The sequence below is a fragment of the Trachurus japonicus genome, chromosome 17, assembly GCF_045865225.1.
Source record: "Trachurus japonicus isolate A0001 chromosome 17, Traja_1.0".
Lineage (NCBI taxonomy): Eukaryota > Metazoa > Chordata > Actinopteri > Carangiformes > Carangidae > Trachurus > Trachurus japonicus.
In genome coordinates, this window is record NC_140923.1 from 7,303,261 (window position 1) to 7,324,982 (window position 21,722).

At 42.4% G+C, this 21,722-nt stretch overlaps 2 protein-coding genes and 1 pseudogene across 6 annotated transcripts in view; 2 read left to right on the forward strand and 1 right to left on the reverse strand.

Annotated features, from left to right (window-relative positions):
• The window catches only part of LOC146969960 (ATP-dependent 6-phosphofructokinase, platelet type-like), a 45,017-nt gene extending 41,647 nt beyond the window's left edge, over nucleotides 1–3,370 (forward strand). For 4 of the 5 annotated variants that reach the window (XM_085805254.1, XM_085805252.1, XM_085805253.1 and 1 more), the window contains exons 19-22: nucleotides 199–310; nucleotides 1,284–1,383; nucleotides 1,477–1,582; nucleotides 2,331–3,370. In XM_085805254.1, the coding sequence (XP_085661380.1) occupies nucleotides 199–310; nucleotides 1,284–1,383; nucleotides 1,477–1,582; nucleotides 2,331–2,487 (475 nt within the window). In that variant the 3' untranslated portion in view covers nucleotides 2,488–3,370. The remainder of the gene's footprint in view (nucleotides 1–198; nucleotides 311–1,283; nucleotides 1,384–1,476; nucleotides 1,583–2,330) is intronic. The other variant, XM_085805255.1, reaches the window with a different exon arrangement.
• Nucleotides 3,371–4,159: 789 nt separating this feature from the next.
• pitrm1 (pitrilysin metallopeptidase 1) overlaps nucleotides 4,160–21,722 on the reverse strand; it is a 58,287-nt gene continuing 40,724 nt past the window's right edge. Inside the window, exons 5-27 of the mRNA XM_085805256.1 lie at nucleotides 16,967–17,081; nucleotides 16,736–16,832; nucleotides 15,658–15,818; nucleotides 15,434–15,560; nucleotides 14,698–14,786; nucleotides 14,422–14,550; nucleotides 14,142–14,255; nucleotides 13,466–13,562; nucleotides 12,999–13,133; nucleotides 11,937–12,075; nucleotides 11,155–11,271; nucleotides 10,931–11,060; nucleotides 10,216–10,336; nucleotides 9,493–9,569; nucleotides 9,232–9,397; nucleotides 8,115–8,215; nucleotides 7,886–8,006; nucleotides 7,482–7,532; nucleotides 7,170–7,282; nucleotides 5,883–6,008; nucleotides 5,642–5,787; nucleotides 4,668–4,770; nucleotides 4,160–4,556 (exon numbers count right to left, since the gene is read on the reverse strand). Coding sequence (XP_085661382.1) covers nucleotides 4,463–4,556; nucleotides 4,668–4,770; nucleotides 5,642–5,787; nucleotides 5,883–6,008; nucleotides 7,170–7,282; nucleotides 7,482–7,532; nucleotides 7,886–8,006; nucleotides 8,115–8,215; nucleotides 9,232–9,397; nucleotides 9,493–9,569; nucleotides 10,216–10,336; nucleotides 10,931–11,060; nucleotides 11,155–11,271; nucleotides 11,937–12,075; nucleotides 12,999–13,133; nucleotides 13,466–13,562; nucleotides 14,142–14,255; nucleotides 14,422–14,550; nucleotides 14,698–14,786; nucleotides 15,434–15,560; nucleotides 15,658–15,818; nucleotides 16,736–16,832; nucleotides 16,967–17,081 — 2,669 coding nt within the window. The 3' untranslated portion in view covers nucleotides 4,160–4,462. The remainder of the gene's footprint in view (nucleotides 4,557–4,667; nucleotides 4,771–5,641; nucleotides 5,788–5,882; nucleotides 6,009–7,169; nucleotides 7,283–7,481; nucleotides 7,533–7,885; nucleotides 8,007–8,114; nucleotides 8,216–9,231; nucleotides 9,398–9,492; nucleotides 9,570–10,215; nucleotides 10,337–10,930; nucleotides 11,061–11,154; nucleotides 11,272–11,936; nucleotides 12,076–12,998; nucleotides 13,134–13,465; nucleotides 13,563–14,141; nucleotides 14,256–14,421; nucleotides 14,551–14,697; nucleotides 14,787–15,433; nucleotides 15,561–15,657; nucleotides 15,819–16,735; nucleotides 16,833–16,966; nucleotides 17,082–21,722) is intronic.
• Nucleotides 20,712–21,722, forward strand: part of LOC146970002 (uncharacterized) — a 34,974-nt pseudogene continuing 33,963 nt past the window's right edge.

Sequence of the window (21,722 nt, forward strand, 5' to 3'; positions counted from 1 at the left end):
TAGGACAGATGTAGTATTTTGGACAGAGTGGAGGTGACATTGTTTCATTACCACAAGACGACACACAGCAGTGGACAGCTCGTTCAAACAATTACTGAAAGAAAAAACACAAAAAAATCTGTTGATAATCAGACTGGAGCTTCTTTTTTTCCCTGCGGTGGAAACGAGGCTGTAACTGGAGCATCTCGTGTGTCGTAGGAACGAGAACTGCAACGAGAACTTCACCACGGACTTCGTCTACCAGCTGTACACGGAGGAGGGGCGGGGCGTGTTCGACTGCAGGAAGAACATCCTGGGCCACATGCAGCAGGTCACACACACACACAAATACACACTTTACCTGCTGAAAATAGAGCATGTAAGGTAAATGATCTGATGGTGACAGGAAACATTTTATCCTGAACCTGTGACATGAGAGTCCACAATGGTCTCTCTTTATGTCCTTCCTATGTATAAAACAAACCGCTTCTCTAAATCATTCGTCCCCCCTGCACTCAGACTTTTAAATTCTTCATAGGGTTTTATTCTTTTTCTTTATTTCTTAATTCTGAAAGCAATGTGTTTTGTAAATTATTTTACTTATACAGTAGGCTATCACAAACTCTTTCTAAGCTCCATGTTGTCTGATGTGTTGTATTGACTATTTATTGTGGGTCATATTGTAGGCTATATAAACCACGACAACCTGCTGCTCAAAACTAATAGCCCCTTGTGGGAACCCTGTATATCACCAAATGTCTGGTTCTGATCACAACAAATCGCATAATAACTTTACTGTATTCTATCTTTATTCTATTGTATATAAATCCTAAATTGCATATAGCATGTGTATTTTTTGTACTAGAATTTGGTAACACTTTATTTTAAGGGGTCCTTGTTCCTGTGTATCTACCTAATTAATTACAGTGTAATTACCTATGTAACCGTATGTAATAACATGTACTTACATTGTAAATACATAGTGTATTTTGGTGTACTTACAGGTCCTTGTTACACTTGTAATAAGAAATGCTTGTGCAAAGAGAGAGGCCACTTTGGCATTTCTTATTACAAGTGTAACAAGGACCTGTAAGTACACTAAAATACACTATGTATTTACAATGTAAGTACATGTTATTACATACGGTTACATAGGTAATTACACTGTAATTAATTAGGTAGATACACAGGAACAAGGACCCCTTAAAATAAAGTGTTACCCCGTTTTGTATCTGCTCCCAACCTTTACTGCTCCTTTCTGATTCTGGCTCTAAATACCGGTCGACCGTCTCTACCTCCCACAGGGCGGAGCGCCGTCGCCCTTCGACAGGAACTTCGGCACCAAGGTGGCGGCGAAGGCCATCCAGTGGATCACACGGACGCTCAAGGACTCGTACAAAGGAGGTGAAGAGAAACTTCTCTGTTTGTCCGAGTTCATCACAGCACAGGTTAGAATAATGATAATAACGACTGATTGACGCTCGTCTTCCGCCGCAGGGAGGGTGTTCGCCAACTCCGATGACACGGCCTGTCTGCTGGGGATGAGGCGCCGAGCTCTGGTCTTCCAGCCGGTGTCGCAGATCCGAGACGAGACCGACTTTGTGTAAGAAACATCTTCTGTTTCCGTTTGTTGATGTTGTGTCAGAGTGAAGATGCACATTTCAGTTTCCTCCTTCTCCATCTGTTTGCTGATAGTAGTAGTTAACCCTTTATAGGGCACTCATTTAAATCCTGGACCAAATCGTTACATGAATATTTGATAATACATAAAAATGTGTATGAGTGAAAAAATGAAAAAACATTCTTACTTATTTAACTTAAACTTAAATAACTTTTTGTACTTGTCAATAACAAGTTACCAAATGTGGTCACTTACCTGATAAAAGGGTTAAATATGAATCTGCAAAAACATCTTTTCAGTCGCCTGTTGTGGATTTAAACAAATACTCTACACCAACATCTGGGCCCCAAACTGCAACATGGCAACACTTTTTAAACTTTATTTGACTTTATTCTGTTTCTTTATGGGTTAATGGGTTATTTGGGTATTATATTAATACTGTATGTTTATGCTTTGTGATTGCTATTCTATTTTTGGCAACAACAGACATTATAAATAGGATTAAAGGGTAAATTAGTGGGAAGGAATAATATGAAATCATATGTCTACTAAATTAAACTAAATGTTCCTGTGCAGATATCTATCAATCTGCAATGTTAATTGAATTTATTGTAACAGTTTCTGCTGAGACAAACCCAGATGTTTTAGATGCTACAACAGTTTGATTTTGTCCGTCTCTGAGTCGAGACGTTTCCTCATTGTCCTCGTCCCTCTGTCTCTCCCTCTCTAGCCACAGGATCCCTAAGGAGCAGTGGTGGCTGAAGCTCCGCCCCCTGATGAAGATCCTGGCCAAGTACAAGACGAGCTACGACGTGTCCGACTCGGGCCAGCTGGAGCACGTGGCCCGCATCCGGCCCAGAGAGACCAACACGTCGTCGGCCATCTGAACCGCCGCTGAACTGCCACCGACCGGAGACCAGCTTCACCCCGAAAACACAAACCAGTGACGGCTGCTCACGCCACCACCACCGACCGACTGACGGCTGATAAATTAAGATAGATTTGAAAATGTATTTGGTGAAATGAAGACGTTCTATTGTCCAGAGGAGCGGAGGGATCTTCAGATACCGACGTCCAATTGGAGGGCAGTTGTTTGGAGTAGAGCTCTTTATGTAGCCGGCAGCACTCACAGATTTTATAGATCCCCCAATCAAAATGATTATATACCTTATTGAATATATATATATATATGCATTCCTCATCATGTACTGTAAAAGTATCACGTTTTAGTCCTGCAAATGTAGTTTTATCTATTTTTTTTTTTTAAAGGTACTTAGCAAACACCTGGAGGTTGAGGATGGTGATGCGTTCAAAGTCCTGCTCCTGTCATATTTATTTTCTACAGCACTTTGAGCCCCATTGTTAATGTAATGTAACGTAAAGTCACGTAAAGTAACGTAATCTAACCCCCCGAAGCTGCTTTTTCAAAGAGGAGGACCACACGCCGGCCGGCTGCCTGCCTGACGACACCTTGACAACCGTCCATTGTGACCTACACTAGGTCAACGGAGGCTTGGCTGTGTGTGTGTGTGTGTGTCCTGTCACCTGCTAACTAACTGTGTGTTTGAATGCGAGTGTGTGTGTCTGTGTGTGTGTGTGTGTTGTTGCCTTTGTGCCGTATCCACCCCGGGCTTCTTGTACGTGGCATCTTCCAGTGGTTAATTGTGAGTAGCGGATAATGTTGGAAACTGTGCGCAACATTAACTTTACTGTTCGTGCTGGCAGTGTGATGTGAGTGTCCAGAGTAATAAAGCATCTACTGTGTGGAAACTGTCCCACGGCTCTGTGTTCATAATAATATTGATAATAATGATGGTAATGATGATGAAAAATATTTTCTGGTAACACTTTATAATAAATACACACTATTAAGCATTAAAGCAGAAGTAAGTGGTCCGGTCGTTTTCGCTAATGCTGCGTTCCAGGCAGGCTTTTGAAATCGTAAATTACAGCTTCAAGTCACAACTTACGACTTTGTAGCGTTTCAGGCAACCCACTCGTGTTTTTCCGACCTGTTTTACCGGTGAAAGTCACTATAACGGCCACTCGTAACTTCCGACCGGTGAACTCGTACCAGATCGAACTGGTACGACTTCACGGTCGGAAAAATACGAGTTTCCTTGAACGCACCATAACAGTCCTCGTCCCTACTCGCCACATTCACGGCGTTCCTTGGCTGCACACACAGCCCTGCATGCCGTTCTCTCTCCTCATTGGATAAAAACTGTAGGATACGATAAATGTTTTCTCCTCGGCTCAGAGCAGAGCAGAGTGACTGACAGACCCGTGTTTCAGACCAAACACTCTATGTAAGTGATTGCTGTCGGAAGATATAACTATTTAAGATATCACTTACTTCTGCTTTAAATACTGAATTTATCATTTATAACACATGAATACTCATTAGTATGTAGTTTATAAACAGTTAAAAATGTTTTACTCATCATTGATAACTAGCTTTATTTATAAACTACATACTAATGAGTATTCATGCGTTATAAATGAAGAATTCAGTATTTATTAATGCTTTATAGTGTGTATTTATTATAAAGTGTTACCCATTTTCTTTGTTGGTTAAAGTTTTAGATTTCTCTCTCAAAGCAGATCAATCATAAAGTATTTAAAACCACAAAAAAACACCAGACACTTTGATGTTATGACAAAAAGATTTTTTAAATGTTTACGACTTCATGATCACAAAATATGTTAAAGTTTAGTTACATGTTCATAAATATGTACATAACGGAATAAGAGAGAGAAAAGGGACTCATTCATGATTAAATCTCCTCCTCTTCCTCCTTTCAGTCTTTGCACTGTCAAACATCACAAGTCCAAGTTTCTCCATTAGAAAATACCTATCGATCATTTAACGATCCATGAAGGATCTTTCTTGATGGTTTCGTTCTCTGGGCCGATGATGGCGACGCCGCACGTCCTCTGACCGACGCTCAGGTACCTGCAGGACAACAACCACCACAGAAAAGGGTTAGGGGTAAAATCCTCATGATGTTAAAACATTATTCTTATTTCCATATAACTATAGTAGTAGTGTGAGTTTTTTTTGTACCTTTGGGCCACGTCCATCAGGTTTTCATGAGAGACGGCGAACAGCCTCTGTCTGTGATTCTGCTTCATCTCGTCTGTGACTCCACTGAGGAAACGACCCATCCCTGCAGCACAGACACAAACCAGGTTACTACAGGTTACATAGCAAAAAAAAAAGAAGTTTCTTCCACTAAAGCTATCACTCAACAAATCATTGATTGTTCGGTTCAGAAAAACTTGGAAAATAAACAAAAAAAAAAAAGTGGTTATTTAATTTACAATGAAACAAAAAAATTATAAACAGAATAAGAACTAAGGTACGACAGAGTATTAGCCACATTCAGAAAAAAAAAAACACACAGACTTCAAGAATTAAGTCATAAATTTACGAGAATAAAGTCGTAAGCCAGTTTTGCTTTTCCGGTGGAATAAAGTTTCCATGGTTTCGAGAATAAAGTCACGGTAACATTACGTGGATAAAGTTGTAAATTTACAAGAAGATCTTAAAACGCATGGATCATACCAGCTTTTAAAAAGTCATATCACAAATTGACATCCTTTTTAAAAGCCAGCGTTAATACTCTGTTGTGCTAAGGAGAATAAGGCTGCTAAAACAAATTTAAACTTTTCTCTTTGAGGTTTTCTTCTGATACGTCAACACAAAGAGTCCAGAGAGAACAAACATTCAAGTACTTTTCATCTATAATAACAGAGGAAAACTCCTGCACACTGTCTAACTTACAGATGGTTTTAATAAGAGTTACATTTATGTTTCGGTCACAAAGACCGTCATCAGGTGATGTCATGTCATTATTTGTGTTGAATCAGAAGAAAACAAAATGTATAAATTAGTTTGTGTAACTCTTATTAAATCCATATGCAGTTAGACAGATGCAGTTCTGGTCCGTCTCCTACTCGCCCGTCTGCCTCTGGAGGCGTCAATATGTTTCCAGTGTTTCATTTAGAATCATAAAATAATAAAAGCTGTTTGCTCACCTTTGTGTGCGGGCGCCACCGGGGAGTCGACGGCGGAGAACACCGACAGCTTGGCCTCGTCGATGTCCTGCTGGGTGAACTGACCCGACTTGGCCCAGTCGACGCCTTTACGGAAAGCAGCCAGCGTCTGCACCGAGTGAGGATCCCTGAGGGACACGGAGACACGGAGACACCGATGTGGACACTTGTGTCTGGAAACAAACGCTCGTTGAACGTGGTGGCGTAGTAACGGTCGGCTCACCTGTACGAGTAGAAGGAGAACAGACCGCCTCCTCCCATCCTGGCGCCGCCGCCGTAGGCTCCGCCTTTTTCTCTGATCTCTCCGTGGAGAAATTTGGCCGTCATCATCCTCGCCAAGATGCACAGACTGAGAGGGAACAAAAAACAGGGTATATACAGGAATCTTGAAGTTAATTTTAATACCTTTTTAAGACTTTTTCAAGACCTTCTCAATATTTTTCAATATCTCACTGCCACTTCAAGCTGTAACCATTTACATCAGTGACACTTTTAACTTAACAGTTTTAGTTTAGTTTGTGATAAAGACTAAAATAGGTTAGGATAATAAATCAAAGGCAAAGTTTATCAAAAAAAAAAAAAACAATGCTCCACTCTCAAAAAACAAAAACAACAATCTTCTTCTATTTTATGTACCGGTTTGTTTTTTAATAAAATGAATAAATTCACACACTTTTACAATGTTTTTTAGGACTCAAACTCTTAGACAGCTAATTAAAAAAAATACCTTCAAAATTTAAGACTTTATAATGTTGTGAAAAGACTTTTTAATACTTTTTAAGGGTCTTAATTTTCCCAAAATTGATTTATCACCTTTTAATACTTTTCAAGACCCCGCGGATACCCTGAAAAATACACATTTAGGCCTTTTGTTTAGACGGCGACGGCGTTTTTGGGGGCTCATAAAAAGGTGAAACCACCCTCTAGAGTGGAAATCTTAAAAACGCTCCACCGCCACGTTCCCGTCTAAAGGGGAAAGAACTCAAAACTCTGCTCCGATCTGCTCACGTCGTGTACACGTTTATGTCACAGGCAGGCGCTAGTACAAGAAAACAACAACAAACATGTCGGATTATTTCCATCCGTCGGACCTTCCAGTCGCCATAGCAGCTCTTTCAACATGCAGGAGTCGTTTCAGCAGTTCTACCGACTCTTTACAGACAAAATTGTCAGTTTTTGTTCGCTTCGCCATGTTTTGGTTTTGATTCTCCATTCCACGCTACCATGCACGCAGATTTCCCCCCAAAAAACACTCATCTAAACGCGGAATAAAAAGCGAGAACGCAACGCCACTTTTGTGTTTGTCTGTTCAGATCGTTTCTGTGTAAACATACGTAGCCTTAAACGAGGACCTGGAAGTCGCCTGTACAGGAAATCATGTTGTGTACAAGTTTCAACACTCTGCAGTTCACAAGCTTCTGGTCATTTTAACAACAATTGATTTCATTCAAACGAAGGAAAAACACAGGAAACACTGTGAACAATGTTTGAAACCTGCGTGGTTTGGTACCTGGTGTGGTCCTGGTGGGAGAATGGCACCGTGCGGATCGTCTCGCTGACGAAGTTGATGGGGAAAGGCATCTGGAAGAACGTCTTCATCTGACAGGGCTGGAAGTTCAGCTCCTGAGGAGACACAGAGAGAGACGTTGTCAGGAAAAACCGGTGCTTTAAACTGTTAATTCAAGACTTCCCTCAACCTCCAGGGGAAAAAACGACTTTCTGTTTCTTCTTGTCCTTCTGTCTTCCTCCTCCTGTATCATTTCATTTCTTCTGTTTATCGTCATTTATCAAGTGAAATGTGCCAAAGTTTGACTGAACTCACAGAGATCAGCTTCCTGCTGGGTCCAGACTCGTCCAGAGGGTCCAGTGGTTTCTGTGTCAGAGGAGGAACAAACAGAATGAAGAAAAATGTATCATCTATAATTGATTGATTCATTACACTTTATTTATCCTCGAGGGGAAATTAGTTCATGACAGCAGCCTTAAGAAGAAGAAAAGCAGGACAAATTATACAAAGAATAAAAATACACAATTCATAAAAATACTTTAAAAGAAGAAGATGCTACTGTGCTCTCTGTCTGTCTGCTGGGCAAAATAACAGATTCAAAAGTGCTTGCTGGTAGACAAATAAATAATATAAAAACAATTTTAAAGTGCACAGGGATTTAAAAGTGCGACAGACATTATTATAAACACTGTGACGTGGTGAAACAGCTGGAGCTTCACCTCAGTGATACTGGGTCTGACAGGTCTGCGCTCCCTCTTGTTTTCAGCCACGTCCCTCATGAAACTCTCCAGCTGTGCTGCCGTGTCCGTCACCGCCTGTGGTGTGGCGTTCACTGCACATCTGGAACAAACACATGTAGATCCTTCGTTACAGGTCACGTCTACAGAGACAGGAAGTGAAGCGGAGTCGGACACCCTGTCACCAGCGGCTGTGACATCATCATCCCACCTCATGTTGTCTGGGTTGAGCAGATGCTTCTTGATCCTGGGTAACGTCCGGATGACTTGGCTCAGATCCGGCATCTCAGCGATTCTCTTCATAAACTTCACCTGACGGTCGGAGAACAAACACAGACAACAATCAGCTACAGACACAACCACAGACAGACAGACAGGCTGGACAGTTTGGTTAAAACCACTCTCAGAGTCACATGTTCACTTTGTGTTGATCATGTTTTCAACCTTCAGGAGGATTCCTCTCCTCCATCAGCTGCTTTTCTTTTTCTTTCATCATTGTCGGATTCAATATGAAGTGGTGATGTCACCAGTCTGCACTAATCTGAGGTTGTCAAATATTTTTATTACAGTAGACATTTGTTTTACAGGACCTGTTCCTGCCTCCACCTCTGAAGTGAACTATGGTTGTGTAAATCAATCCACATGCAGGTGGCTGAAGTCATAGACCTTTTAAACCGATTAAAGTTTGGATGTTATTATTGAAAAAAAAAAGTGTTTCTAATGAAAGAATAAGAAAGATAATCTATGATTTATTCTCTGCTTTCTCAGAGAAATATCAGACTATTCCTTTAAATGTGAATTCAAACGGTCAATGTAGTCATCAAAACTATGCTCTAAATTTGAACATTTTCATATATTATGCCACAGAATTGTGGGAAATGCACTTTAAACACAATTCTGGTGAAGCATGTTTTATTGCCACTGACTATTAAAATTAAACCAAGGAAAGGTCGTCTGTGTTTTAGTGTTATTGCATTAACTATAATGGAGTCTCTTTGGTCTGTCCAAAATGAATTTCTCCCAAGGGAGACAATAAAGATTTATCTTATCTTATCTTAATTAGAACTGTCTATTTTTTTGTTTGCCGCCTCTTCATACATGAAGCTTTTGTAGAATGTATCGTATCGTCAATACCAGCTTTTATTTGGTATCGGATCAGAATGAAAATCAGTCGTATCACACGTCACTAATATGAAGAATCAAACCTCAATTACTAATTCCTGTGCTTTTCTAATTTTAATTTTCCTAACACCTCCATGTTTTCATTCATGATGCGGTCACATGATCATGATATGACATGATATCTCAGCCCAGCGGCCCTCAGGTACCTGCTCCATCCCGTTGAAGCTCTCCTGCAGGTCTCCGGCCGGGCTCAGGTGGCGGCCTGCACGTGTCATGGCGTACATATGACCCGAGTATGAGATCCCGTTGGCCAACTCCTGTGCCGACGACATCACCAGCACTCTGAGGCGCTCCTCGTCGTCAAAGTGTGGGCTGAAGGAAACACAGGGAGGTTTGATTAAAGACATTTAATAATAATAATAAAATCATCAGATAATAAAATACAATCAGTGATAGTGAGTGTGTACCTGTTGAATATGTCGCTCCACAGCTGAAACATGTGAGGGAGGTTCCTCTCCAGACAGGAAGACACCAGGAGGACGCCCTGACACACACAACACAGGTCAACACACACACATATTCAGACTGTTTCTCCCAGCATGCACTGAGCCAACAGCGGGGAATCAAAGTGAACACAAACTTATGTTTTGTATAATTTGTCAAAAAAAGAAAAGATCCTTGTGTGCTCAATTTAGATCTGGTATTCTTCATCTTCATGTTGAGACAGGCAGATATTTCGACACAGCAGAAGATGACAGAATTTGTACTTTGTGTGACATCCAAGAGGTAGAGAATGAAATTCATTTGGTGTTATACCGTTCTTTCTATGACTTCATAAGACAAAAACTGTTCAGTAAGGTAAATCCAAATAACGAATGTGTGTGGTTGGACGATCCTGAGAAGCTAAAACATGTTCAGTTGAAAATAATGTATTTGCATTTTCGTTATTCCTTGAAAAGACCTGGGCAATGAGACGAAGAGCGACTTACAGATGAGAACTGAAAGTAATATGAAGTTGTTTATTTATGTGTGGCTTGGGTAATGCCAACAGGAAGGACTGTGTTTTAGATTTGTCAGTAAATGTGTCTTGTAATCCCACAATGGGGGCATGACACGGAAATAAATATTAATTAATTAATTCATTGTTGAGTTCTCTGATGTGCAGCGGCGGCCTTGGACTCGGTGCTGACCTGCTCGTACATGTCCAGGTGGGAGGAGTCAGGGATGACCTGCGTGGAGACAGACATGCCCCCGGTCCTCAGGTCCATCTGCTGCGCCTGCTGCCTGTAGTCCAGACCTCCAGAGCCCATCCTGAACACCAGAGACACAAACACTGAGCTGCTGGAGAACGTCTGTCTCAACTAGGGATGTCACGATTACTTGTTTTCACAATTAATCATGCTATTAAATGCCACAATTAATTGATTGCAAAGATCCCTAAATACCGTCACTTTCCAAAAAAAAGATCATGTATGAACCATGTTGGCAGATGTGCACCAAAATAAAGGTAAATGCACAGATACTGGTCCATTTAACTAACGTAACATTGAATTGGTGGGAATTTAAATGCTAGAGTGTCATTTGCAATAAAAAAAAAAAGATTAAATTAACTTCAACATTTGGTATAGATGACAATTAATGACTTGAATATTTCAAACACTTCCCCTGGCGGATTAATAATTGGTCATATTTTAATAGATATTTTAAATATTTTATAATTAGTAATGTATATTTTAACTATATTTGATTTTACACATTAATAGCACTGTGAAATTAATTAATGCATAATAATCGTGATAATCGTAATACCGTGATTATTTCTGACAATAATCGTACCAAGAAAATCTATAATGGTGGCATCCCTAGTTTCAACCCTGAGGAGACGTCTCCTCCAGATGAACTCACCTGGTGATGACGCTGCAGAAGAGCGGGACATAGAGCCGCAGGTCCTCGGGTAACGTGTTGAGGCTGCACATGGCTCTGAAGTAGACCAGGCCGTTGGTGGGCTGCTCACAGAACTGCACGGGGACGCCGCCTGAGGAGAACCAGGAGAGGAGAGGACAGACTGTCACAAACTCCTCCTGCTGTGATCGCTGTGCAACTGCCACATTAACGTCAGTGTGCCGTACCTGCAGAGCCCATCTGGACGGCAGTGAAGGGGATCGTGGGCTCGATGTCGGACACTTTGAGTGCAGGCAGACAGGAGGCGTCCTGGGTTTTACTCTGAACTGCCAGCAGCTCCAGACCTGCAGGAGGACAGAGACGTCACCGTGACGTCTACGTCAAACCTTCATTTTGTAAAACTCATGTTTACTTTAGTCATGTAGTGAATATCAGACTCTGTAACTCAGTGTTTTTCAACCTTGGGGTCGGGACCCCACGTGGGGTCGCCTGAAATTCTAATGGGGTCGCCTGAAATGTCTAGTAATTGATGAAAAAAAAAACAATTACTGATAAGAATACTTTTAAAATAATTATTACTCTTTTTTAAATTATGATTAAAACTTTATTCTATACTTTAACTTTCTTGAATATAAATCGAGTTCAAATAAAATGCAGCATATAAAAATATTTGAGCTGGCCCACAAAAGAATTGGGGTCGCCAAAAATTTGGGATTGGGAACCACTGCTGTAACTGTGGACCGCATCATTCTCATGCAGAACGGTGACTGAACTTGGCTGATGACACTTGTTACTTTCAGACATTTTCTACTGTGAGACACTTTCTGTGAGTCCTTGAAATTAATTTTGTGGTTATGACTATGAACTGATGATTTGAATTAATCTTCAGAAAGTTTCTCCCACCTGAACTTGGTGTAGTTAGGAGAACAAGTGACCAATCAGGAGCTCAGATGGTAAAGGAAATCAAATCCCAGCTCCCCACATTCATCAGCACGGTGATCGTCGTTACCTTTCTCGTAGATCTCCTTCTTGTCGCCGTCGGTCAGAGCCTGGATCTTCTTCTGTAGCTTCTCCTCCTCGGCCTGGGCCTGTTTCTCCAGGTACGAGTCGTCTGGGCTCATGGACAGCGTCAGTCTGTGGCTGTTCTCCTGGGAACACGACAACGTCAATCAGCATCAAAGGTGAGGGAGCTGAATGTGAACTCCTTCCTGTCAGAGCTCATAGAAACCAGCTCCACAGAGCAGCTCAACCTCTGACCTCTGAGGATCCACAGACAGGAGAGTTTCCCCTGGAGGCATCAGAACAACTTCACATCAAGACTTTGTGTTGTGTTTTCCTCCCTGAAGCTGCGGGAGCATCTTCACCCAACAACAACATGGAGCTGTGTCGGCGGCTCTGAAGGTTTTTATTCCTTTAAAAATATCATTTTAAATGCCACACTCTCAGTACGCATCGTTTCCCCAGAGATCCCGCCATCACTTCAACCTCCCAGCCACAGGGACGTGACCTTACACTGGTTCATAAGAGATGTGTATTTGAGGGGTGGGGTGGGTTTGAATATGCAATACTGTGACTACCTCTAAAGACTATCCTGTACACTTGTCAATACCTGCGTAAAAATCGATAAAAAGAATTTGAAAAGAAAGAAAGAGATGTGTATTTGTTGGCAGGATTACACAAAAAGTCCAGAACATATTTGTACCAAACTCATTGGAGGGATGTGGGACAGATGAGGAAGGAGCTCATTCAAATTTTGAATTTTTTTTTCAATTACTTTCCTCAATAATACAACATCTCTGTTAGTTTCTCAGGACATTATGTAAAACTCATATGATTTATTATGTTTTAAGAGAATTTAGAGAATTAGATATATTAAGAAATTGATTTTAATTTATATTATCACATTTCATCCGTTTTCATTTTTCTCTTATAAGATTTAAACAGACGTGTGTAGGACTGTTCATCTTTTGGTATGAGCTATACTTCTCCTCTCTTATACAGTACTTGCATCTGTACAAGAGACACACAAACACACACATACAGTATATATAATGAGTCCAGCTTCACTCACCTTGAAGTAGTGTTTGACTTTGTCCTGGAGAAAACAAGGGTTTTGTGCCAGGGCCTGTCTGAACTCTGCAACACTGTCGCTGATCTGCAGCAGCTGCACAGGGTCGCCGTCGTGGTTCCACGATGAAGCTATGTACTAGAAAACACACAAAACACACAAACTGAGAGTGAGGAAACCAATGTGTAAAAAACTGCACCTCAACACATTATAATACCTCACATACACATGTTTCTTCCCATTTCACAGACAAATTCAAACAGCATGAAAGACCAGTTGTCCACTTTATTCAATCTTGAATTTTTAATTATTGTTATATGTGTCTGACCTAACATTTTAAACATACAGGAAGGTTTCTAAAGCTACAGTAACATCCAACAGAAGAACATAGCAGACTAACTGCTCTGTGGACAAGAAGGTCTCTGTGGACACGATGGTCTCCCAGGACAGAAACGACGAACCAAACTCACCGAGGCCAGCGACAGACCGAAGTTGGTGGACTGGTGTTTCATCTGGATCTCAATCTTATGGAGCAGAGCCTCGATTCTCTCCTCCTCAAACCCGCTCCTGTGATGGACGACAGGTAGAAACCACTCTATTATAATGAGGAAACTTTTCTCTGCTGCCTCACGTCACAGTAACACTGACCAGTAGATAAGCTCAACTTCTGTGATCCATCACTCAGTCAGTAGTGAAGGAAGGCATTAGACGATTAAAAAAAAGTTAAACACGCCAAGTGGTGGTGAAGCTGCAAAAACAAAATGTAAGTCTGTTTTAACATGACTGTTATAAAATAAATGTTGATTTCTCTTCCTTTTGTTCTTTCTGTGACCACTGTGTTGATCATGAACTGGGACGTTAATGCTGCCTTTGTATTTTTATGTTTGTGTGTTGCTGTGTTGATCTACTGTAAATCAAAGGCAACGTAACTGATTTACTTTCAGTTTTATAATAATAATAATAATAATAATAATAATAATGCTGCCTTTGTAAAAGTACGTCTGTTTAATCAGTGTATTTACACCTTCATCAGAACAACATCTCTGTGTCAGAGCAGATGTGTCAAATAAATAAACCCGGCTTTAACTTTGAGCAGCTTTATGGGATGTTAATAAAGATTAAACCACTGAGCAGTGTGGGACTCACTCTATGATGTCATCGATGGTCTGGCTGATGATCTGTTTCACCCTCTCCGTGTCGTCCTCAGCCATCCCCTGCAGTCCGATGCTGAACGACGCCTCCTTGGTGCTGCCGTCGTATCTGCAGGAGAAGGACGTTTCCATTAGCTCTCCATAAAGACATTACTCTTTATTACTCAGTCAGTTTTTTATTTAGTTTTCCCACCCACACTGATAAAATCTAACTGTAACTGCTCAAAACTCATTGTGTTAGAGGTCTTGTTGTTGTTACTTTGGTGTGTACACACCCTACGACTGAGGAGAAGTCGGTTCCCAGCTTGGGTTCGATCAGAGCTTTGTAGAAGGGAGAGTTTGGTCCGGAGATCATCAGAGACGACAGCAGGCTGAGAGTGAAACCTTCAAACGTGTTGGTGATGCTGGACAGAGAAAAAAAAGACAATAAGAGCTCAGATGTTCAGGAATAAAAGAGCAGGATTCAAGCTTCAGTTTTAATAGAGGGCTGCTGCAATACGACTGTACGTGTCAGCAGGAAAGAGGAGGGGCTGAAGTGAGTGTGATCTTACTCTCCCAGCAGGTAGCTCACACACAGCGTGTTCTGCTTGGACGGATCCGGAGCCAGAGTGTCGGGGCTGCAGGTCACATGATCTTCTCTCTGTGGAAACCCAGGGAGCGCACGGTGAGACAGCGGGACTGACACAGACAGTCTGACAGGAGACATGCAGCTCGTTATCTCCTAGTCTCGTCTAGTCAAACCAGACAATGTGTAGCAGCATTTAGTTATTACGCTGCACACAACTGGAAGAAAACTACCAGCAGAACGGGAATCAGCCCCATTTTTTAAATCCAGGTTAAAAACATTTCTCTTTTCATGTTGAGCTCTTTTAAAGAACTTTCAATCTTAATCTTGGATTTGCACAGTACTTCCTCTTAATTGTTTTAATACAAATTAATATTTCATGCTGCAAACTCATATTTTAAGCTCTATTTTAGTCTAGTGATTTTATATCATTATTCTTTTCTTTCTTTTTTCTGTACTTTCTTTTATTCTTGCTTTTAATTGTATGTTTAATGTTACTATTTGGGGTTTTATTAAAATTTTTAAAGACAGCACATTGAGTTGTCCCTTGGTATGAAATGTGTTCTATAAATAGAGCTGCCTTGCCTTGTTTAGTCTACTAGTCATTTCTAAAGGATTTTCAATAAAATGCTACAGGAGACCTCTGTCCCAGCAGACTGACTGACAACAGACAGGACTTGCTCCTTCACTGTTACAGTACTAAGTGTGACTGGTGGACGTACAGGACTGCTCCACTGCGGCTGGGATGGGACAGCCGTGTTCGGGTCGATGCGTTCAAACTTGGACAGAGCTTCGTCCTCGATCTGCTTCAGGTGCTGCTCCAGGGGCAAATCTCCATAAGTGAAGAACCTGGAAATGTTAAAAAAATGTCCACATAAAGCACTTTTCTGTTACTCTTCTCTAGTGCGCCTGAATGTGAAGGGTGTGTGTGAGTGTGTGTGTGTACCTGGCATTGCTGGGGTGGTAGTGTGTGGCGTGGAAGTGTTTGAGCTGCTCCCAGGTCAGGTCGGGGATGGCCAGAGGTTCTCCTCCTGACACCACAGAGTAGGTGTTGTCTGGGTACAGCTTGTTCTGGAGGTGCTGGGCGTACAGGCGCTCGTTGTCCGACTGGAACACACACACAGACCTTTTGAATTCAGTGTTATATTTAACATTCAGTACGTTTACATGCAGAGCTTAATCGAGCTATGCTCAAAATTCGATTTTGGCGTCAAGTCGGACTTCTGTCCTTGTCTCAATTTAAATGCAACTGAGAAAATCGAATAACTGACGGGGTCCGCACCCTCATGCGGCGTCACCCGTTGTTTCAGTGGGTTAATACGCCCCCTGTCCTGTTCACTTTTCTGTCACCTCATAAAAAACTGAATATAAACAACTTAGTAAGCTTAATAATAAATTCTCAACTGCAGTTCCCGACCAGACGCACCATTCTGGGCCGGATTCACGCTGAGAATAGGATACGGGCTTCCTTTTATCATCTCTCTCTCTCTCTCTTTTTTTTTTTAATAAAACACTCTTGCTGGCCGCGCTGTGTGAAATGCATTGAATTGGCGCTGACGTTGGTTTTTTTTCTTTATTTTGCTGGGTTCGGGCGACTTCTCTGCTCCACTTTGTGCCGTCTCAACTGTTGTGGAGCATGCGCACATGCATTGTCCAGCTTCAGTCCGACTATAGTGTATGCATGACGGAGAAAATCGAATTCCAATCGCATTATCTGGGTGTCTTAATTGGAGTTGGAGAAGGTGTTTACATGCACTTCAGTTGTCCAGTTATAGTCGGATTAAGGCAATAATTCGTTTTTTTCAAGTGTCATGTCTTTTTTTTGTCTCAATTAAATTTTGTCTCAATTAAATAGTCAGTCGTTGCCATGGACCTGATCAAATGGGATGTAATTCAGAGTGTGATCCTAAAGCTGCAGGTAGAGTTTATTTTTAAGCCCATTATGCTGAAGTCTACACACACACAAACACACACACAGTAAATGAGAATAGATAAATGTGATGTATGTGGATGTGTTAACTTACAAAAGCTCCCTTCATCTCGTTGAACACCACTCCTTTAAACACTAAGGGGGAACTGGGATCTGTGGGGTTTTCATTCTCTAGCCTCCAGCCCTCCTGCCTGCAGGACACAATAAAAACAATAAAAAACACATCTCTGATTTCATCAATATGACTCCATTATCAAAGGTGACAAATGTGTCAAAACAGGGCATGAAGGAATCTGACAAACATGCAGTGACAGTTAAAACTCACCAGAAGTCCTGCTCTCGTAAACACGGGAAGAATACTGCGTCCAAATACACGGAGAGAAGATTCTGGAAGTCTTTTGCATTTTGGGTTGAGAACGGATACATGGTGTAGTCACTGGCTGTTGGTGAGGAAACAACACAAATATTCAGCCATTAAATGAGAGTATTCCTGTTTTTCCTTTTTATGACTTTCACTGGCTTATGAATGTTTTATTTGTCCCTGTTGTTTTATTTCCTCACAGCCCCTCTGTTCTCCATCACTGTGCTGTGGAATTGGCCGGGGTTTTCACCTACATTTCAACATCTCCCTCTGTCAAAGCTCAGTACCCAGGTGATTCAAAGAGTTCATTATCATACCGGTTCCCAAGACCAAGAACATCTCTTGCCCAAGGGTTAAAGCAAAAAAAATTTTTTTTTGCAAGAAAATTAGTGATTAGTGATTTTAACTCATTGAGTGCCAACCATGTAATTTCTCGTTTTTCGTTCCCATCCGTTGAGTGCCAAAAACGAGATTTCTCGTTTTTTGCTTTTTTTTAAATTATGAAACTAGACACTTTAACACACCTTATGTGTAAATTTGGGGATTCTACGACAAGCAGAACTGAAATAGATGACGATCAAAAACTCATGACAGCTCCTGATCTGGAAGTTTTTATCATAACTCGGCTTTTGCAAACGGAGTTCTGCATGTGGATGCAGCGCAGCTCCAGCAGCTCAGACACGAACAGGAAGCTCTCAGCCGACAGTCCTGCCCGGTCTTCATCTCGAGCAACACCGTGTCCTCCCGCGGTAAAATGTGATGGTCTCTGGGCCAAAGCAGACCAGCACCGACCCGCACCACAGAAGAACCGCGACCACCGGTGGGGCCAGTGTACCAGACCTGCTGTGGCCGAGAGACCATCATATTCCGCGGCGAGAGGCTGTGCCACGGCGCGGTGCGTCTGTGTTTAGTGGCCATGGCTTATCATTTTAATTTACTACTTAATTTCTAACTAGGCCTACCTTAAATTCTGTGAGAAGTTTCCTCAGATCACAGTAAGATGAGCCAGGCTTTGTAAAGAAATTCCTGCTCATTTTCAAATCAATTCATAGTCAAAGCAGTGGTGGGGGATGCTTGGAGGTGCTAATGTTCTGGAGCAGGTGTGAATGTTCAGGAGTGTAAGGTGTGGTGGTAAGTTGGGGGCTGCATGCATAACTTTTAGAATGATAATCACAGAGTACAATAGGTTAGCCAGACAGTATTGTGTGACTGGTGAAATGTGTGAATGTGTAAACACTTTATATTTTACTCAGTTTCCCTACCACCCCAACTTTTCCTGCAGGTAATCTACAAGCTAATAAGCATGTGCATGCTTTATGCATAAACATTTGTTTCACATTTATTTTTTCCATTTCAGAAGGACAGATCCTTGATACAGTGTGCTGGATGTGAGTGTTATCATCCAAAATGGATAATGTGATGCAAGTGATGCAGAGTCAGATGACAATACCTGTGGACAATTGGACAAAGTAAACCAACCAGGCACTTATTGCCCAGTCAATATGGACATTGAGTCCCGACCGAAAAAACACACTGTGCTCCATGACTGGTATCGCTAGTAGTATGCATATTGGTCCCAATAATATTCTCTCAGGTCCAGCTCTTACAGAAGATGTACTTTGCCTCCATACACCATTGGAATACTTCTGGAAGTTTGTGTCTGAACATATTATTTAAGCTCTGACCACAAACACAAATGAGTTCAGTGTTTAAATGAATGGAAGAACTGTAAACACTAATGAAAAGGCCCACTTTTCCTCAATAATTTCTACAGGGTCACATGATTCTGAAGTTACAGCCCAGTCTATTCTTCCAACCGTCAACTCCGACACCTTAGCAACGGTATCTAAGGAGGAGAGACTTAGTGTTGTGACCGTGAAAGTCGGAGAGATCGCGAGAATACAAAGTTAAACAGATGGCGCTTTCCACTCGGTTGAGGTGCTTCTCCAGCTCTGAGTTCTTCATAGTTGCTCCTCAGCGGGGGCGGGGTCGTCATATCACGTCGTCTCTCTCTTGTTTCTCTCCTCTCGTCAGCTCCACACTCACTCGTCTTCCAGTGACGACGCTCTGGCCAATCAGTGGAAGGCAGTCGGCTGACGTCACGTGAAACCAGGGCTGAGGTGTTACCATACAGTCTATGGGCGTTACCAAAGAAGTAGCAGATACCAGGTAGGAGGGGCCGGAGGAAAAGAGGATAAAACCCAGGAGAGCCGTGCTGTACCGTACTGAGCTCATGGAAAAGCACCAAGAGGAGGTCCCGTCTGACCAGGACCAGGATGAAGGAGGAGAACCAGGACCAGGACTACAACATGATAAAGGAGGAGAACCAGGACCAGGACTACAACATGATAAAGGAGGAGAACCAGGACCAGGACTACAACAGGACTACAACATGATAAAGGAGGAGAACCAGGACCAGGACTACAACACGATAAAGGAGGAGAACCAGGACCAGGACTACAACATGATAAAGGAGGAGAAGCAGGACCAGGATTTGTTTGGGAAGACTGGTCCACAGGTCTGTGTTATTAAGTTTTAATATTTTTTCATGCGAAAAAGTAATTAACTTCTTGAGTCAAGTAACAGAGCGTTTTATCATCAGTAAAGGTAACAGAGTTATAACGGGGGAAACACTAACTTTTTGAGCCGTTATTTCATAAACGCCCTAATTCCCATCACTTGTTACTATACCAACTCAAAGACTGACATGTTTTGCTTAGTCTCAAATTATATTGGAATAATTCTGCATGTAAGATTTGTATTAATGAAGAATTTAAAAAGGAAAACAAAACAGCAGCATCAACAAGCTGTGTGATGACGATGATGACGGTACTTAAAGCTGTACAGAAAAGAAAATTGAATTTGAGCCTGTGGTGGCAAAAAATGTTGTTCCTTATTTAAAAAAGGATGACTGAACACGTCCGCTATCTTTCTTGAGTTTTAATAAAAGGCATTCATGAATGGAGTCACACACACACACAACCGAACAGGAGTACAGTCAGTGAGTGAGTGCCCTGAAGACGTTCTCAGGGCGCTATCTTTATAGTTCCCAAAACACATGGAACAGCAGACAAAATATATGGCACTGGTAGCTGTGCCTGGCTTCACCGCCAGGACACAACTCCCCTTGTAAATTAACACAGAGCACTGGTCTGACCTTTAACCTGCTCTGTGTGGATTCAGTGATTTGTGTCTGGTGTATGTCATACAGGTATCAGAAAAGGATTAGCTGAGTACCACTTTCCACAAGGTGAAAGGAAGTTCACTTAATTAACATGGTTATACAACCCTTGTAAAGCATACAATGGGTTACACCAAAATTTCCCATTACAAGCCCACTGTGGGTCCTAACATTAGTGTAATTAGTGTCTATCAGACGATGGAGCCCAAACTTTGTGCAACATTCTATTTTTGAGTAAATCTGGGATGAAAGTGTGGTATTTTTTTCCCCGCATTGGCCACTGATATTGGATCCATTATCCGTCAATCCAACGCCTGAGACACACATACACACTGAGCTCGGTCTCACCCCAAACACTGAATATCCCGCCCGCTCGATAACAACCAATCAAATTAATTTTCCTTACTAGGGTAAACCCGTGAAAATTCAACAAACAGGACAAACGGCCATTTCTGAACACCTTTAATGTCCATCCATCCATCATTAATTGATTAATTCTCTCTGTTGCCATAGAAACAGGATCACACCATGGTGAAACCACACAGCTGTAATGGGTGTAGGAACACGGTCAGGACCTCAGTTCATCTGAACGCTCACCACCAGCCACCCCAATGTGGACAGACGCCGTACAAGTACCAGCAATGCGACGCATCGTCCACTGACTTGTCCAGACTGAAAATTCATCAGCGGAACCACGCCAGAGAGGAGCCGTACAGCTGTGAGCACTGCGGGAAGGCGCTCGCTACCCCCTCATTGTTAAAGGTCCACCGGCGCGTCCACACCGGAGAGAGGCCGTACAGCTGCGAGCAGTGTGGGAAGGCGTTCGCTACCTCCAGAAATTTAACGGTCCACCGTCGCGTCCACACCGGAGAGAAGCCGTACAGCTGCGAGCACTGCGGGAAGGCGTTTGTTACCTCCAGAAATTTAACGGTCCACCGTCGCATCCACACCGGAGAGAAGCCGTACAGCTGCGAGCAGTGTGGGAAGGCGTTTACTATGTCCACATATTTAACGGTCCACCGTCGCATCCACACCGGAGAGAGGCCGTACAGCTGCGAGCAGTGTGGGAAGGCGTTCAGTCAAGCTGGACAGTTAATATTCCACCGGCGCATCCACACCGGAGAGAGGCCGTACAGCTGCGAGCAGTGTGAGAAGGCGTTTGCTACCCCCGGACAGTTAGCGAACCACCGGCGCATCCACACCGGAGAGAGGCCGTACAGCTGTGAGCAGTGTGGGAAGGCGTTTGTTATCTCCGCACATTTAGCGAAGCACCAGCGCGTCCATACCGGAGAGAGGAGAGAGGCCGTATAGCTGTGAGCAGTGTGGGAAGGTTTTCGCTACCTCCAGAGAGTTAACGGCCCACCAGCGCGTCCACACCGGAGAGAAACCGTATGTGGGCATTGTGGGAAGGCCTTCAGCCAGTCTTACAACCTGAAGAAACACCAGCAGCTCCACAGCAGCTAGAGGACGGGACGGTCCGGTCCTACACCTGAGCAACTATTGATTATTTTGTTGATATGTAAATGATTAATCGATTAG